Genomic DNA, 18,517 nt, shown 5'->3' with positions numbered 1-18,517 from the left:
TCCAAGAGGCGTTCCCAGACTGAGCTCCTCTTCTCCCTCTACTCCCTCTGCCATCCCCCCTTTACCTCTCCGCAGCTTAACCCTCTTTTTCCCCTTTTCCCTCTGCTCCTCCCCCTCTCCCTTCCCATCCCCACAGCACTGTACTCGTCCGCTCGACTGTACAGTACAATTCCTGGAACATAGTAAGCACTTAACCAATACCATAAAGGAAAGGAAAAACACAACTACCACCCAAGCACTTAGTACAGTATTCTGCATACAGTAAGCACTCAATTAATACCATTAATGGATAATTAATGCGGTATTTGTCGAGCGCTTACTGTATGTCCGAAGCTCTGTGGTAGGTAAAAGATAATCAGGTTGGGCCCAGTCCCCTGAACCACATGGGACCGAAGTTTAGGTCTGAGGGAGAACAGATATTGATCCCCATTTTATAGATGAGGAAGTAAGGTCTAGAACAGTGAAGTGACTTGCCCAAGGTCACACAGCAGGCCAGTGGGGGATCTGGGATTAGAACCCAGGTCTTCTGACTCCCAGTCCTGAATTCTTTCTACTAGGCCACACTGCTTCCCTAAAGAGGAAAAGCAGGCCCCAAAGGCATTACCAAAATAAGTATAAAAATGAACAAATAAATGAAATAACCACACCAACATACATGAATCTGAGAGTGGCTGTGGTAGTGATAGTATTTACTGAGAGCTCACTGGATGCAGGGCACTGGACTAAATGCTCAATGGTAGTTGTGTTTTTCCTTTCCTTTATGGTATTGGTTAAGTGCTTACTATGTTCCAGGAATTGTACTGAGAGCTGGGGTAGATTCTAGATAATCGGGTCGGAACCAGTCCATGTCCCACATAAGGCTCACAGTCTTCACCTCTTTCATTCATTCAGTCGAATTTATTGAGCGCTTACTGTGTGCAGAACATTGTACTAAATGCTTGGAAGAGCACAATACAGTGATGAACAGACACATTCCCTGCCCACAAAGAGCTTGCAGACTAGTGGGGAGACAGACATTAGTATAAATAAATAAATTACAGACATGTACATAAGTGGGGCTGGAAGGGGGGAAGAAGAAAGGGAGCGAAGGCAGGGTGGTTTAGAAGGGAGTGGGAGAAGAGGTGGGGGGTGGGCTTAGTCGGGGAAGGCTTAGCCTTACCTTCAATAAGGCTTTGAAGTTGGGGGAGAGTAATTGGTGAATTTGAGAAGGGAGTGCATTTCAGGCCAGAGACAGGATGTGGGCTAGGTGTCGATGGCGAGACAGGTGAGATCGAGGCACAATGAGAAGGTTAGCATTAGGGGAGCAAAGTGAGTGGTCCAGGTTGTGGTAGGAGAGTAGCCAGGTAAGGTAGATGTGAAATAGGTGATTGAGTGCTTTAAAGGCAATGGTGAGGAGTTTCTGTTTGATACATAGGTGAATGGGCAATCATTGGAATTTTTTGAGGAGTGGGGTGATGTGTCCTGCATGTTTTTGTAGAAAAATTATCCAGGCAGCAGAATGAAGTATAGACTGGAGTGGGGAGAGACAGGAGGCAGGGAGGTCAGCAAGTAGGCTGATGCAGTAATCCGGGCAGGATAGGATGAGTGACTGTATTAACATGATAGCAGTTTGGATGGAGAGGAAAGGGCAGATTTTAGCAGTGTTGTGAAAGTGGGATAGACAAGATTTAGTGATGGATTGAATATGTGGGTTGAATGAGAGAGAAGAGTCAAAGATAATGCCCAGGTTACAAGCTTGAGAGATAGGAAGGATGATGGTGTCATCTGTAGTGATGGGAAAGTCAGATGGAGGATGGAGTTTGGGTGGGAAGATGAGGAGTTCTGTTTTGGATGTGTTAAGATTGAGGTGACAGGAGGACATCCAATTAGAGATGTCTTGAAGGAAAGAGGAAACGCAAGACTGCAGAGAGGGAGAGAGATCAGGGCTGGAGATGTAGATTTGGGTTTCATTCATTCATTCATTCATTCATTCATTCATTCATTCATTCAATCGTATTGAGTGCTTACTGTGTACAGAGCACTGTACTAAGTGCTTGGAATGTACAATTCGGCAACAGATTCATTCATTCAATAGTATTTATTGAGCGCTTACTATGTGCAGAGCACTGTACTAAGCGCTTGGAATGTACAAATGGGTAACAGATAGAGACAGTTCCTGCTCTTTTGACGGGCTTACAGTCTAATCGGGGGATTAGACTCTATTAATAAAATAGAGTAATAAATAATATGTACAAATATACACAAGTGCTGTGGGGAGGGAAAGGGGGTAGAGCAGAGGGAGGGAGTAGGGGCGATGGGGAGGTGGGGAGGAGGAGAGGGAAAGGGAGGGCTCAGTCTGGGAAGGCCTCCTGGAGGAGGTGAGCTCTCAGTAGAGCTTTGAAGAGGGGAAGAGAATTAGTTTGGCTGATGTGAGGAGGGAGGGCATTCCAGGACAGCGGTAGGACGTGGGCCAGGGGTCGACAGCGGGGCAGGCGAGAACAAGGCACCATGAGGAAGTTAGTGGCAGAGAAGCGGATGTACAGGGTGGGCTGTAGGAGAGAAGGGAGGTGAGGTGTGGGGGGTGGGGCATAGGATGGAGAGCTTTGAAGCCAAGAGTGAGGAGTTTTTGCTTCATGCGAAGGTTGATAGGCAATCAACTGGAGGTTTTTGAGAAGGGGAGTGAAGTGCCCAGAGCATTTCTTTAGAAAGATAATCCAGGCAGCAGAGTGAAGTATAGACATAGGGGTGGTAGTTGAAGCCATGAGAGCAAATGAGTTCTCCAAGGGAGTGGGTGTAGATGGAGAATAGAAGGGGACCCAGAACTGAATCCTGAGGGACCTCTACAGTTAGGGGGTGGGAGGCAGAAAAGGAGCCCCAAAGGAGACTGAGAACGAATGGCCAGAGAGATAAGAGGAGAATCAGGAGAGGACAGAGTCACTGAAACTAAGGTTGGATAATGTTGCCAGAAGAAAGGGGTGGTCCAGTGTCGAAGGCATCTGAGAGGTTGAGGAGGATGAGGATGGATTAGAGGCCGTCGGTTTTAGCAAGAAGGAGATCATTGGTGACCTTGGAGAGGGTGGTTTCTGGAGAGTGAAGGAGAAGGAAGCCAGATTGGAGTGGGTCAAGGGGAGACCATTTTACAGATGAGGTAACTAAGGCACAGAGAAGTGAAGTGACTTTGCCCGAGGTTACATAGCTGACAAGTGGCAGGGCCGGGATGAGGACCCAGGTCCTTCTGACTCCCAGGCCTGTGCTTTATCCATTAGGCCACGCTGTGGGTGGTAATTCATTCGATCATTCATTCAGTCATATTTATTGAGCGCTTACTGTTTGCAGAGCACTATCCTAAGGGCTTGGAAAGTACAAGTTGGCAACAGATAGAGACAATCCCTACCCAACAACGGGCTCACAGTCTAGAATGGGGGAGACAGACAACAAAACAAAACAAGTAGACAAGCATCAATGGCATAAAAATAAATAAATAGAATTATAGATATGTATACATCATTAATAAAATAAATATAATAATAAATATGTACATATATACACAAGTGCTCTGGGGCGAGGAGGGGGGGTAGAGCACAGGGAAGCAGTAGGGGCGATGGGGAGGGGAGGAGAAACAGGACAAGGGGGGCTCACTCTGGGAAAACCTCTTGGAGGAGGTGAGCTTTCAGTAGGGCTTTGAAGGGAGGAAGTGTGCTAGTTTGGCAGATGTGAGGAGGGAGGGCATTCCAAGCCAGAGGTAGGATGTGGGCCAGGGGTCGACGATGGGACAGGTGAGAACGAGGCCCAGTGAGGAGGTTAGCAGCAGAGGAGTGGAGTATGCAGGCTTGGCTGTAGAAGGAGAGAAGGGAGGTGAGGTAAGAAGGGGCGAGGTCAGAGAGCTTTGTCTGGAGGTATCTAGGAGGTCTCGAAGGGGTGGGGGTTGCAGTTTGGTGAATTTGAGTGGGAGGGAGGTTTTTGAAGTCTACAGGGCACTCTTTGGGTCATAGATGTGTGTCCTGACCCTCACTAGACATCAGGTGGCGCAAGAAAATGGAATCAATTAATCGATGGTATTTATTGAGCACTTACTGTGTGCAGAGCCCTGTGCTAAGCGATTGGGAGAGAACACTCCAACAGAGTTGGTAGACACGTTCCCCACTCAAAAGGAGTTGACAATCTAGAGGAAGAAACGGCTCTCTGCCTGTCTGCAACCTTGTCAGCAGGCCTGACGGATGGTTGGGAGGGCTTGAAAGTACTGTCAGTGGCTTCTGCTTTCCACAGCGTGCTGCTCCCTGTATCCCCCAGACCCCCAGGGCTAGCAGAGTCTTTTCTGGGAACAGTTGGGTACCTGCTGGCCCAGAGGACCACTGGGAAAGCCACGTGACCCCGGGGAAAGACGTGCTCTGTCACAGAAACCGAGAGCCCCCAAGGGGGCCTCAGATTCTGTGGGGCCTCTGACTCCCATTGCCAACGTTATCCACTCCAGGCTCACCTTTCCTCCCTGTGATGCCCTAGGGACCGCTGCCCCCACCCTTGACCCCGCTCCAGGAAAGATCCCCGTTCCCACGTCGGGGGAAGTGGGCTGGGTTGGGCGAGGGTCCAGAAACCACGCCTGTCACCAAACAGAAGACAGCCAGTCAGTGAGATGCAGGCTGATGGTGGTTTCCATGGCAACTAGAGCTGCTTTGCCATAATTACTTGTTTTGTCCAGACTTCCAGCCCCACCTCCACCCAACCCTTAGCTGAGAACCGGCTGGCATTATAAAGGAGAGAAGACAAAGGGTGTGCTATGCACCCTCAAGGACAGGGGGCACAGACGCAGGGAGGTATTGAGCAGAGGGTAGGGAACAGGCGACGGGGAGGGTAGAGGATGGGAGAAGAGGGAAAGGGGCAGAGGATGGGGGAAGAGAGTGAGGGTCAGGAGGCAGACAGTAGGGAAAAGGGAGGGGTCAGAATATGGGGCCAGAGGGCAGAATCAGTCACTCAATTGTATTTACGGAGCTCTTGCTGGGTGCCAAGTACTGTACGAAGTTCTTGGGAGAGTACAATACAACAACACACAGACTGATTCCCAGCCCACGAGGAGCGAGGAGCTTACTGTCTAGAGGGGGAGACAGTCATTAAGATAAATAAATCAATGACAGATATGGACATAAGTGGTGTGGGGCTGGGAGGGGGAGATAAATAAAGGGAGCAAGTCAGGGTGTCGCAGAAGGGAGTGGGAGAAGAGGAAAGAAGGGCTTAGTCAGGGAAGCCCTGTTGGATATGATGGGCCTTCAATAAGGCTTTGAAGAGGGGAGAGTCACTGTCTATTGGATAGTAACTGTCTGTCTGATACGCTCCCTCCACACACAATGAGTGCTTAGTAAATACAAATGATTGACTAACAGACTGCCCATAAGGAGTTTACGGTCCAGAGGGGGACTAACAGAGTTTAATAAATCCGATTAATTGATTGATTGATTGGACCAGGTCTCGGGCAGAGGAGTTTCATTAATGGATAGGTCTTGTCCTCTACCTGTGTGGAGCAAATGGGTCTCCAGGATGGGAGAGGAGTCTCAGTGTGGCCCCCAAAGTGGAGACCTCCAGGAGACTGAGAGCAGGGAAGCCCAGGTGTGGAAGGGGAAGCAGAATAGTTGAAGGGGAAGGAGAAGCAGAGGAGATTAATTCATTCAATCGTATTTATTGAGCGCTGACTGTGGCAGAGCACTGTACTAAGCGCTTAAAATCAGTCAAGATTGCATGTTTGCCTCTAAGGAGGAAACAGGGTGATACCATGCTAGTGGAACTGATTTCTGTTCAAGCAACCTGTGAGAAAGACCAATTATCATGACGCAAAATCCTGCTTAGGATTTTGAGAGCACACCTTTCGATTGAGATGGAATCCATTTCATTTGACATATATTTAAGCTGTCTGTTTCCTAATGCAGGGAAGTGCTGACTTGCTCTAGAGAACAATGTTCTGGCCCTCAAACTGGGCACTACTGCATCATGGAGAAATGACTTTTGGCAATAAAGCTGGACAGGAAAGCAACAGATCAGACAGTGGGGTGTTTCGGGAACTTATTTACCCTTTGGAGTTCCCTAAGGCCCTAACAAAGGAAGCGGTGGGGTCCAGGTGGCACTAGAACACCCCTGCCAAAGTGCACAGAGGTGGTCTGGTCAGCGCCTGTGGTTTCATCAGGACGGCCAGAGAGCTGAGGGAAGCCTAGCCTTACCAACCAGCAGCGATCCCATTGATAAAGGGGCATGGCCTGGTGGAAAGAGCATGGCCCCGGAAGTCAGAAGGACCTGGGTTTTAGTCCCAGCTCTGTCACTTGTCTGCTGTGGAAGCTTGGACAAGTCACCTCATTTCTCTGGAAAGGCACAGCACAGCAATATAACAGACACATTCCCTGCCCACAACGCTTATAGTCTTGGACTGGGAGCCCCATGTGGGACAGGGACTGTGTCCAAACTGATTATCCTCTCACGATAACCTCAGTGCTTAGAACAGTGTTTGGCACGTAGTAAATACTTAAAAACAAGAGAGGCAGTGTGGTCTAGTGGCTAGAGTATGGGTCCGGGAATCAGAAGGACCTGAGTTCTAATAACGGCTCCAACACTTGTCTGCTGTGTATTCCTTTGGGCAAGTCATTTAGCTTCTCTTTGCCTCAGTTACCTTATCTGTAAAATGGAGATTAAGATTAGAAGCCCATATGGGAGATAGACTGTGTCTAACTTGATTAGCTTGTATCTTTCCCAGCACTTGGAACAGTGCCCAGTGCATAGTAAGCATTTAAATACTATAAAAAAAGCTACCCTTTAAAAAAATTAAAATAAAACCTACACTTTTTTCAGAGCCCCATAACGGTTGCCATAACGACCCTCCGTGGTTCACATTTCCCTCTCAGCCCTGCTTGGCCACAGAGTCCTTCCACTGTGGGTTTGATTATTCAGATCACACGGTCAGATTCATTCCCATTTGTATAGACGGCCTCGAATGCCGTTGACTGCAGGGCTTCCTGCTGTGGAGATGCGGTGGTTTGAACTCGTAGACTGTAAGCTTCTTATGGGAAGGGAACGTGTGTGTTTATTGCTGTACTGTACTCTCCCGAGCGCATAGTACAGTGCTTTGCACACAATAAGCGCTCAAAAATATGATTGAATGAATGAACACGTGGGTGCTCTCAGGGGAGTGTGTCTGAGTGTTTCTATGGGTGCATCAAAAAACACATCCCCCTCGACAGGGCAACTATAGTAGAAAGAAGTTCAAAGATTCATTCTAACACGAAGATTGCATCTAAACAGGAAGTTTGAGCCAGAGAGTTGAAAAGTGGATAGTTCTGGCAGTGCCCCAGGAATCGCTTTTGAGGAAAATGGATTATTTTGGGCGGGAAGGAATAAACCAGATGGGTTCTCTGTGGAGATTGGCTTCCTTGGGTAATTACTCAATTCTTACATTAAGCACAACATCACAAGGGACCACATTTTTGTGTGCCTCAAGTGGCTGGGGCAGCAGATCCCACATTGGCCTTTTCATCACCTCCCCTTCTCTCCCCTCCCTACACACAGTAGTAGGTGAACGTCACCATCAGCGGTGGCTTCTTCAAATTGGAAGGTTGTGTCTCTATTTAATTCTTCATTTCACTTTGCTCGTGTTGGTGAGTCAGGAACGGGGTCTCAGGAGTCGTAGCTGACCTGCCAGATGCCCCGCACACACTGTCAGCCCGCATGCTGGCCTTTGATGTTTCAATTTCTTGGAGGCATTTGGAGGGAGAGGACAATTGAGTGCGAGAGGAAGCACAGCATCTCCAGCATAGCAAACAGCCACCCGGAGGGGAACCGGCGGCCTTATCCCCTTCAATATGACTCCATCTGCTTTGCTCTTACAAAGAAAATGAGGAACCATTCAGTCTGATTTTCTGCAGTTGTATGGACAAAGTCCCCGGCTTTGGAGGAGGAACAGCTAAGGCGATCTGCTAAAGAACCGAGAATGCTCACTGTTGTTTTCCTGTCGCTGGGCAAGAGATGCAGGAGGTGAAGCTAAACCCCATGGGGTGGCTGGGTGGGTGGTCTCCATCTGTGCCCACCGCATCTCCCTCCTATGGTTTCTTCCCCACTGCTTTCAAACACTATCATCTCTCCTCACCCAAAAAAAGGCCATTTCTGGACCCCACTGCACCAGCCAACTGTTCCTCCATTTCCCTTTACCCATTCTGGTTCAAATCCTCCAACAGGTCTTGTGCACCTGCTACTTCTCCTCCTTTTCCCTGACTCCCTCCTTCACCTCTACAACATGGTGTCTGTTGCCTTCAACCCACTGAGATTGCTCTCTCCAAGGTCACCAATGACCTCCTTCTTGCCACATCCAATGGCTTCTACTCTGTCCCACTGCTCCTTGGCTGTCTTCGGTGCTGTAGACTCCCCAGCCCCCCTACCCTCCACTCCCTCCTCCCCTCCTGACAACACTATCTATCTAACCTTGCTTTTTCTGACTCAGTTATCTCCTGGTTCTCCTCTTACTTCTCTGGTCAACACGCCTCAATCACTTTTGCAGGCTTTTCCTCTTCCTAACTGTGTCTCTCAAGGTTCTGCTCCAGGTCCATTTTTCTTATCACTTTACACTCACTCCTTTAGGGAGCTCACAGATCTCACCCACTCCCTTGGCTTCAACTACCGCCTCTATGCCAACCTCACTATCCCTCCTTCTCTGTCATCTCGTATCTTCTCCTGCCTCCAGGGCAGCTCCAAGTGGATGTCCAGCCAGCGTCTCAAGCTCAGTATGTCTAAAACTGAACTAGTCTCCCTCCATCTCTGAGACCCATAACCCTGGCATTCTTCTTGAGCCCTGTCTCTCTGTCAATGCCCATATTTAGTCTATTGCCAAATTCTGTTGACCTTCCTCCATAACATTTTTTGGACTTGCCTCTCCCTCTCCACCCAAATGGTCACCACATTGGTCCAGGCCTTCCTATCTCACTTCAACCACTGCTTATAATAATAATAATAATGTTGGTATTTAAGCGCTTACTATGTGCAGAGCACTGTTCTAAGCGCTGGGGTAGATACAGGGTCATCAGGTTGTCCCACGTGAGGCTCACAGTCTTCATCCCCATTTTCCAGATGAGGTCACTGAGGCCCAGAGAAGTGAAGTCTTCGTGGCTTAGTGGAAAGGGCAAGGGAGTCAGAGGTCGTAGGTTCTAATCCTGGCTCCGCCACTATCAGCTATGTGACTTTGGGCAAGTCACTTCACTTCTCTGTGCCTCGGTTACCTCATCTGTAAAATGGGAATTCATTCATTCATTTGTATTTATTGAGCACTTACTGTGTGCAGAGCACTGTACTAACTGCTTGGAATGTACAATTTGGCAACAGACAGACAATCCCTGCCCAGCAACGGGAATTAAGACTGTGAGCCCCACGTGGGACAACCTGATTACCTAATATCTACCCCAGTGCTTAGAACAGTGCTTGGCACATAGTAAGCACTTAACAAATGCTGCTATTATTATCAACCCTAGCTCGGCACATAGTGGACAACAAATACCACAATTAGTATTGTTATTAGTACTGCATCAATCTCTTTGTTTTATTCAATCCTATTTATTGAGGGCTTACTGTGTGCAGAGCACTGCACTAAGCGCTTGGGAGAGTACGATATAACACAATGAGCTTACAGTCTTCTCTCCCAGTCCCTAGTCTCTCCCTTCTCTGATCCATACTTCACTCAGCTGCTTAGGATCATCTGCAGGGGCTGCAGATGTAGATTTAGGAATCATATTTTCTGCAAGCTCTTGAAGGCAGTCAGTACTTAGCCACAAGACTTTAGAGTGTTTTTCTTTCATCCAAGATATTAGCAATCATTAGCATTTGAGCTCTTACTTTGTGCAGAGCACTGCACATAGTAATAAACAATTGAATTTTTTTTTGTTTGAACATAGAGAAGCAGCGTGGCTCAGTGGAAAGAGCACGGGCCTTGGAGTCAGAGGTCATGAGTTTGAATCCCAGCTCTGCCACTTGTCAGCTGTGTGACTGTGGGCAAGTCACTTAACTTCTCTGTGCCTCAGTTACCTCATCTGTAAAATGGGGATTAAGACTGTGAGCCCCACGTGGGACATCCTGATTCTCCTGTGTCTACCCCAGCACTTAGAACAGTGCTCGGCACATAGTAAGCGCTTAACAAATACCAACATTATTATTGAGACCTCAGTGTGCCCTAAGAAATGATAGTCCAGAAATGGAAACGATGTCACCTTTATTCTCATCATAAAGCATGTGATTAACGCTCGACCCGTTGAAAAAAAAAATACTCAGGAAATGGTATAAAATCCTTTAGGGAAGACTAATTAAACTTGGAGTTCCACATTTAGCCTCTCCAGAATGAACAGGTGAGTCAGCTTCTGCCGGGATAGAGGACGGCATTTCTGACATCTGGTCCTTCCTTCTCCCCGACCCTCTGACTGTGGCCAATGGATCATTAAAGACCACCTAGAAGTGGGGGGGTCCCCCTCTCAGGGTCACACCTGGAGAGTTTCCAGTCCTCTACCAGTCTCGACTACAGAAGGGAGAGTCAAGCAGAGGCCTAACCATTCCATTCCTAGCTTGGGCAGTGGCTAGCGAGTGGAAGGCCATCTGCTACAGGTCAAAACTCACCCATGCCGGGCAGCAGCGGCACAGGAGAGAGTCAAGGGCGGAGGCTCGAGTTTACTGCGCGGAAGAAGGCAATGGTCAACCACTTCTGGATTTTTACCAAGAAAACTCTATGGATCAACTACCACAGTGATTGCAGGTGAAGAGAGGGCGTTATAGGAGAGGTGTGTCCGTAGTGTCGCTATGGGTCGGAAACGAATGGACGGCATAAGACAAGAAGTGGGGGTAGAAAAAACTCACATTTTTCTCATCTCTCCTCACCTTTACATTCATATCTTTAAAACTACTGCATCCCCCTATCTGTTGTTCATCATACTGTCAGTTGGTCCCTGCTCGCCTGTCAGCTTCTTGAGGGTTGAGATTGTGGCTGTTGGCTCTGCTGTACTTTCCTCAGCGTTTAGTACAGCGTTCTGCACACAGTAAGTCAATCAATGGTATTTCTTGAGCACATGATGTGTGCTGAGTGCCGAACTGAGCGGTTGAGAGGGTACAGTAAGTGGAGTGGGTAGATACATTCCCTGTCCACAGCGAGCTACAGTCTTCAGTAAGTGCTCAGTAAACACGGTTGGCTGGTCGACTGATTAATAATAATAATAATGTTGGTATTTGTTAAGCGCTTACTATGTGCTGAGCACTGTTCTAAGCGCTGGGGCAGATACAGGTTAATCAGGTTGTCCTACGGGAGGCTCACAGTTAATCCCCATTTGTCAGATGAGGGAACTGAGGCACAGAGAAGTGAAATAACTTGCCCACAGTTACACAGCTGACAAGTGCCAGAGCCAGGAGTTGAACCCATCACCTCTGACCTCTGACTCCCAAGCCCGGGCTCTTTCCACTGAGCTACGCTGCTTCTCTAGCTACTGTCCCAGCCCTGGTAGAGGTGGCTTTGTTGGGGTTTAAGCGGGAGGTTTGGTAAACTGAGGAGGGAAGGTCCCAGCGGCCGTCTGCAGGCCGCTGGGTGGTGTCTGGAGGGAGGGTGGCAGCGACCGGAGGAGGGTGGCATCGTCCGGTGGAGAGCGGCAGCGTCCGGTGGAGGGTGGAAGTGTCCGGTGGAGGGTGGCAGCTCCTGGTAGAGGCCGGCAGAGAGTGGCTGCGTGCAATAGAGGGTGGCTGCGTGCGGTGGAGGGTGGCAGCGTCCAGCGGAGGGTGGCAGCGTCCGGCGGAGGGTGGCAGCGTCCGCGGAGAGTGGCAGCGTCCGGTGGATGGTGGCAGTGTCCGGTGGAGAGTGGCAGCGCCTGGCAGAGGCCGGCAGAGAGTGGCTGCGTGTGGTAGAGGGTGGCAGTGTCCGGGGGAGGGTGGCAGCGTCCAGCGGGCTCCCCGGAGCAGCTGGCCTTCGGAAGGTTGGTGCTGAACGGCCAGCACTGCCGACCGGACGGCGCTGGTCGGTGGGCCCCGGTCCGAGGAGGGAGGGGAGGAGGGCCGCGTTCGCCCTCCCCCACCGAGGAGGCCGCGAAGGTGACCCAGCTGAAGGAGCGCGGGGCGGGACCAGGCCGGAAAGATCCAACCCGGGAATTGTGTCAGTAGCCAAATCCCAGCTCGGCCCCGGACAGCTCCCTCACTGCTCCGGCCCGCCGGCCCCACCGCAGCCCGGGCACCGGGGGCACCGGGGGCACCGGGGGCACCGGGGGCACCGGGGGCACCCGGGCCGGAGGGCAGGGGAGGAGACAGACAGACAGACAGAATGAATGTCATATTTATTGAGCGCTTACCCTGTGCAGACCACTGAACCAAGCGCCAGGGAGAGCGAGGTGCAACAATATACCAGCCATTCCCTGCCCCCGACCAGCTCACAGTCGAGAGGGGGAGACAGATATTAATATAAATAAATAAAATTACAGATAGATACATATATGTGTGTGTGTGTGTGTTAGTTGGGGAGAGGGAGGGTGGTTAATACACTGCTCTGCACACAGTAAGAGCTCAATAAATACGACTGAATGAATGAGGAGAGTTCTCAGAAAAACGTCCGGATTAGAAGTGTAGGGCGGACGGACGTTTTCTTCCCTGTACGATGAAAGCCAGGGACGGGATGATAAATTTAACTGGCCCAGGCCTCCCTGTACCTGTTTAGTGTGGCACTGTACGCTCCCAAGCGCTCAGTACAGTGGAGCGGCATGGCCTAGTGGCAAGAGCACGGGTTTGGGAGTCAGAGGTCGTGGGTTCTGATCCCGCTTTCCCCGCTTGTCTGTTGTGTGACCTTGGGCAAGTCACTTCACTTCCTCGGTGCCTCAGTTCCCTCACGTGTAAAATGGGGATTAAGACTGTGAGCTCCGCGTGGGACAACCTGATCATCTTGTATCTCCCCCAGCGTTTAGAGCAGTGCTTGGCACATAGTAAAGGCTTAACAAATATCATGATTATTTTTAGAGTGCTCGGTATACGGTAAGCGCTCGGTAAATACGATTGACTGACTGACTGCAATGCCTCCTAGTACGGGGCTGTCTTTAACTGGGCCATTATTTCATGATCAGATTCTAATGTGGGAGGCGTGTCCCCCTGCCCCCTCCTCCACCACTGCCCTGCCCTCCCTCTTCCACCCCCTGACCCTCGCCCGCTCCCCTCATTCATGCATTCATTCATTCATTCATTCAATCAGTTTTTGAGCACTGACTGTGTGCAGAACACTGTATTAAGCGCTTGGGAAAGTATGATGCAGCAATAGAGACAGTCCCTGCCCACAACGAACTCACAGTCTAGAGGCGGGGGAGGGAGGGAGGCAGACATCAATGCAAGTAAACAGGCAGCAATATCAAGAAATAGAATTACAGGTATGTACACAAGTGCTGTGGGGCGGGGACAGAGGGGGGAAGAGCAGAGGGAGCGAGTCAGGGTGACGCAGAAGGGAGTGGGCGAAGAGGAAAAGGGGGAGCTTAGTCTGAGAAGGCTTCCTGGATTAGGTGTGCCTTCAGTAGGGCTTTGAAAGGGGGAAGAGTCATTGTCTGGGGAGTTTGAGGAGGGAGGGGGTTCCGGGCCCGCGGTAGGACGTGGGCCTGGGATCGGCGGCAGGGCAGGCGAGATGGAGGCCCTTTAGTGCTTTTTTTCAGTTTTCCGCTTTCTGTCCCTCCCGCGGGTAACCTCTCCCCTCTCCCCTCTCCCCTGCAACGAGCTCCCACCCGGGCACCGAACGGCCCGGCCCTGCCCGCTCCGCCTGCCCCGGGGGGACGGACATCCCATCTCATCCCATCCCATCCCATCCCACCCCCATCCCGGGGAGGGAAGGGGACGGGAAATCCCATCCCTCCCCATCCCACCCCGGGGACACACACACACATACACCGGCTGGCCTGTAACCACCCCCGGGCCTGACCCTCAGTCGCTTTCTCCCGACCCGCAGATACCCAGCCCCAGCCCCCCGGACTGTCCGGGCCGCCCCCCGCCCGGCTCCCCAGGCCGCCCGAGACAAAGTTGAAGTGTCAGGACGGTGTAGGGACCCCGGGGTCGACGGGGCAGGGGCAGGGGCGGGGGACAGGCCCGGGGATCGGGGCTGCTCCCCGGGGGGGGGGGGGGGGGGGGGGGGGGTGCAGGGGAGGGGGAATGCGGGGGACGGGAAGGGGCAGATGGGGTTTAAGAAGCGGCCGACCGACGCCCATCAGGCCGCGTCTGACCCTTCCCCACGATGGGGCCGCTTCCCTTTTCTGGACTGGCGCGCGCTCCGTCCCACTCCCACCCACCCATCCACTCATTCATTCACTCTCACAGACACAGACACCCCCTCCCCCCCATATATTCTCTCACTTTCTCCCCCACACACTCATTCACTTCTGTCCTGGAAGTTGTGTGGGGGAAGGCGGGGAGGGGTTTGGGCGTTGTCCCCTGCGGGGCGCTCCGGGGGACCAGTCGATACAACCGAGGGACACTTCCCAAGGCCTCCGGGAGCCGCCCCCTACCCCTGCCCCTGCCCTCTCCCGCCCCTGCTATCCCCTGCCCTGCCCCTGCCCTCGCCTGCCCCGCCCCTGCCATCCCCTGCTCCCGTCCCTGCCATCCCCTGCCCTGCCCCTGCCACCCCCTGCCCTCGCTCTTGCCCCTGCCATCCCCTGCCCTTGCCATCCTGCCCCTGCCATCCTCCGCCCCGCTCCATCCCGAGCCCCGACTCCACGCTGGGTCCGTCCGGTCCCGACAGCTGAGGGGGGCGGGGGGGTGGAGGGGGCTGACCTGGATCGACCCCCTGCAAAGATTCCCTCCCCGCCGGGGGCGGGGGGCGGGGGGCCGGGGGCGGGGGGCCGGGGGCCGGGGGCCGGGGGCCGGGCCGGGGAGAACAATGGCCTCGGCGGGGGCGGCCCGGGGGGCGGGGGTCTGCAGGAGAGGAGGAGGGGCGGAGGGCGCGGAGAGGGGGGGTCCTGCAAGAGAGGGAGGGGAGGCGATCCGGGGGGGGGGGGTCTGCAGGAGGGGGAGGGGAGGGGACCCGGGGGGGGTCTGCAGGAGGGGGAGGGGAGGGGACCCGGGGAGGTCTGCAGGAGAGGAGGGGGAGGGGGGCGCGAGGTGTCGGTTGTGCGGGAGAGGAGAGGGAGGGGGCGCAGGGTGGGGTCTGCGGGAGAGGAGCGGGGAGCGGGAAGGCGCAGGGTGGGGTCTGCGGGAGAGGAGGGGGCGGGGGGCTTCAAGGAGGGTCTGCAGGGGAGGAGGGGGCGGGGCAGGTGCAGGGACGGTCTGCAGGGGAGGCGGGGGCTGGGGGCGGGCCTGGGGGAGCGGAGGGGGCGGGGGGCTTCAGGCCGGGTCTGCGGGAGAAGAGGGGCGGGGGGCTTCAGGGAGGGTCTGCAGGGAAGGCTGGGGCGGGGGGCTTCAGGGCGGGTCTGCAGGGGAGGAGGGGGCGGGGGGCTTCAGGGCGGGTCTGCAGGGGAGGAGGGGGCGGGGGGCGGGCCCGGGGGAGAGAAGGGGGCTGGGGGCGGGCCTGGGGGAGGGGAGGGGGCGGGGGGCCGGAGGGGGCGGGTCTGGAGGCGGAGAGAGTGTGGGGCGCCGGTCCCCGCTTCCTCCCCGTCCCGGCCGGACCCTGGTCCCGGCAACTTCTGGTCAGGGGGCGCGGGCCTCTGGCCGGCAGCCCTGAGCTAACCGACCGGCCGCATCACTTCCGGAGCAGCCCCGGCCCCAACCCTTTTTCCCTCGGCCCCTTTTCTTCTCCTTCCCTCCCCGCTCCGTCCCTCTCCACGCCCCCTGCCCCCTCCCACCCGCTCCCGCGCCCCCTCCCCCTCGCTGGTTGCCGCAGGTCCGACACCCCGCCCCGCCCCGCCCCGCCCCCTCCCCGAGGGAGTTGGGGTCCCGGAGAGCAGGCAGGCCGGAGCCGGGGAGGGGTCTTCCCAGACCCTCCTGCTCCATCCCGCTCCATCCTCCTGCTCCATCCCGCTCCACCCTCCTGCTCCATCCCGCTGCACCCTCCTGCTCCATCCCGCTCCATCCACCCGCTCCATCCTCCCGCTCCATCCACCCGCTCCATCCTCCCGCTCCATCCTCCCGCTCCATCCCGCTCCATCCTCCTCCTCCTGCATCCTGCATCCTCCTCCCTCCTCCTGGTCCTCGCCCACCTTGTCCTTAGCAACCGCGCGGCGCCGGCCTCGCATCCTCCGCAGCCCATCCCCGCCCCGAGAGGGACCCGAGCCGGGCCGGGCAGCGGCCGGACGGCGGCCGGACCCTCGGCGGGCCCCTCGGCGGGACCGGCGCCCACCGCAGCCGGACCGGACCGGACCGGACCGGGCCGGGCCGAGCCGGGCCATGACGGACAGGAGGCCGTCCGGGAAGGCCGCGGAGGCCGAGGCGGAGCCGGTGCCCGCCTTCTTCGAGAAGCTGGGCTCGGGCAGCCCGAAGCCGCGGCAGAAATTCTGCGGCATGTTCTGCCCGGTGGAGGGCTCCGCCGACAACAAGACCATCGACTTCGACTCGCTGTCGGGCGGGCGCGGGCCGAGCCCCGTGGTCAGCCAGCAGCGGGACGTGGCCCACCTGGCCTCGGGCTCGCAGGCGGCCCGGCCCGGGAGGAAGGTGGAGGTCCGCCGGGCCTCGGGCAAGGAGGTGCTGCAGAACCTCCGACAACAGGTGCGTGGGCACGCCCGGGACGCGGGGAGGGCCGGGGAGGCGGGGCAGGACCCGGCCGGACGGGACCGGACGGGAACGGACGGGACCGGACCGGCCGGGGAGGCCGGCCGACCGCCAGCCGAGAAAAAAGACGCAGCCCAACAACCACGGCCTGCCCCCCCCCCCCCACCCCGTTTGATCAACATCATCATCATCATCATCATCGTGCTGTTGGTTAAGCGCTCGCAAGGTGCCGGGCACCGTACTAAGCGCTGGGCGGCAGGGAACGCCGTGGATCGGGTGGGACACAGTCAGTCCCCCTCTCCCCCGTGGAGCTCCCGGTCTCCATCCCCATTTTCCGGAGGAGGGAACTGAGGCCCGGGGGAGTGAAGCCATTGGCCCAAGGTCACGCAGCAAAGTGGCAGAGCTGGGATCAGAACCCGTGGGCCTTCTGACTCCCAGGCCCCGGCTCTAGCCACCACGCCGTGCTGCTTCTCTGCCCTCCTCCCTGCTGACCCCCTCCCTGCCGCCCTCCTCCCTGCCGACCCCTTCCCTCTTCCCTGCCGCTCTCCTCCCCGCTGACCCCCTCCCCCCTCCCCGCCACCCCTCTCCCTCCTTCCTGGCACCTTTCCCGAGCCCGTGTCCTCGGCCCGGGTCCGCGTCCCCTTTTCCCCTTGCCCCGGAGCGGGAGGAACCGTGGGAAAAGGCGGCGCCGAAGGCGGTCCGGGTGGGCCAAGGGGGAGCCGCCCGTTTTCCCGGTGCTCCGGATCCTTTTCGTTGGCCGCTGTGGCTCAGCCGGCGCCCCACCCTTTCTCCGCACCTCCAGGGGCTCCACTGTCCATCCCTTTCACTGCCGGGCCCCAGTTAGCGGTCAGCCCGGAGGCCATCGAAGCCACCTCTTCCCCCCGCCCAGCGGCGACCCCTCCCCATGCTCGCCACCCAGTCTGAGCGGCCGGGAGCCCCCTCACCTTCCGAGCCCCCCACTTCTACCCCCCTCCTCTCCCCACCCCATCCCGGGGTCTCTCCTGGGCTATTCTTGTGTGTCAGGGGTGCCCTGAGGGTCGGGCCCCCTCCTGGAAACAGGGATGCTTTTCACGGTCCATGTGGGAAACCAAGAACCGCTCAGCATCCCCCCAAAGGCCCTGCCCAGGGAGGAGAGCCAGATGGTCAGGGCCAGCTGGGTGGAGGGTAGGAGTTGGGAGGGAAGGTTGGGAGGGGGGCGTGGAGGATAGGGGGAGGCAAGGGCTGGGAGCGGGTAGAAGACGGGAGGAGGGGGCGCCTGAGGGAACAATCGAAGGGTCACAGTCTTCTGTCGAGCTTTCCGAAAATGAACCCGATGGTCGGTTAGCCACGGAAAGGCCCCTGCCGAGCCAGAGACCAAAGACGGGAGAGGTCCAGAACCCCTGTGAACGGACACCCCAAGAGGACTTTCAGAATGTTATTTGGGAAAAGGCTGACGGAGAACACCGAATGACAAACTCTGGTTCGTTCCCCAAAGACAACTCACAAGCTGCCTCACCCATGTGGCTGCCTCCCTCACCCACATCTTCTTCAGGCCCCGGGGTTCACAGCATCCACCGCAACCCCAGGGTGCAGCAGGGGCTTTCCTCTGAGTTTGTTTCGCAGGGGGCCGGTGGCATCGTTCTCCCGATGTGGCATGAGGTTTCACAGCACACTACATGAACACAACCAGGAACAATGGATCATGACTGGGAAAAATCACTTGTTTGAAGAGGGAGGAAAACGCACTTACTTTAGACAGGTGGTGACCACCACTGACTTCCCTAACCTTCCCCACAAACACTCTACTCAGATGGGCCAATCCCGAATGGAGAGGTTTCAGTAGAATTCGGCATCGACGCTGAACCTTTCGCTTCAGTAGCCCTTTGCCCAAATGGGTTTAGGTTGGACAAAGATTGAACGA

At 55.3% G+C, this 18,517-nt stretch overlaps 1 protein-coding gene and 1 non-coding gene across 2 annotated transcripts in view; both read left to right on the top strand.

Moving 5' to 3' along the window:
• The first annotated feature begins 10,451 nt into the window (after positions 1-10,451).
• On the top strand, positions 10,452-10,589 carry LOC114812417. The gene has a single exon (XR_003760070.1). It is a non-coding gene; the product is annotated as a small nucleolar RNA SNORA7 (small nucleolar RNA).
• Positions 10,590-16,281: 5,692 nt separating this feature from the next.
• Positions 16,282-18,517, top strand: part of DPYSL2 (dihydropyrimidinase like 2) — a 131,423-nt gene continuing 129,187 nt past the window's right edge. The window contains exon 1 of the mRNA XM_029065996.2: positions 16,282-16,614. Within this exon, the coding sequence (XP_028921829.1) occupies positions 16,297-16,614 (318 nt within the window). The 5' untranslated portion in view covers positions 16,282-16,296. The remainder of the gene's footprint in view (positions 16,615-18,517) is intronic.

This window comes from Ornithorhynchus anatinus, chromosome 5 (genome assembly GCF_004115215.2).
Source record: "Ornithorhynchus anatinus isolate Pmale09 chromosome 5, mOrnAna1.pri.v4, whole genome shotgun sequence".
In the NCBI taxonomy this organism is placed as follows: domain Eukaryota; kingdom Metazoa; phylum Chordata; class Mammalia; order Monotremata; family Ornithorhynchidae; genus Ornithorhynchus; species Ornithorhynchus anatinus.
Note: the sequence above shows the minus strand (reverse complement) of the source record. Positions and strands in the feature narration are given on the sequence as shown.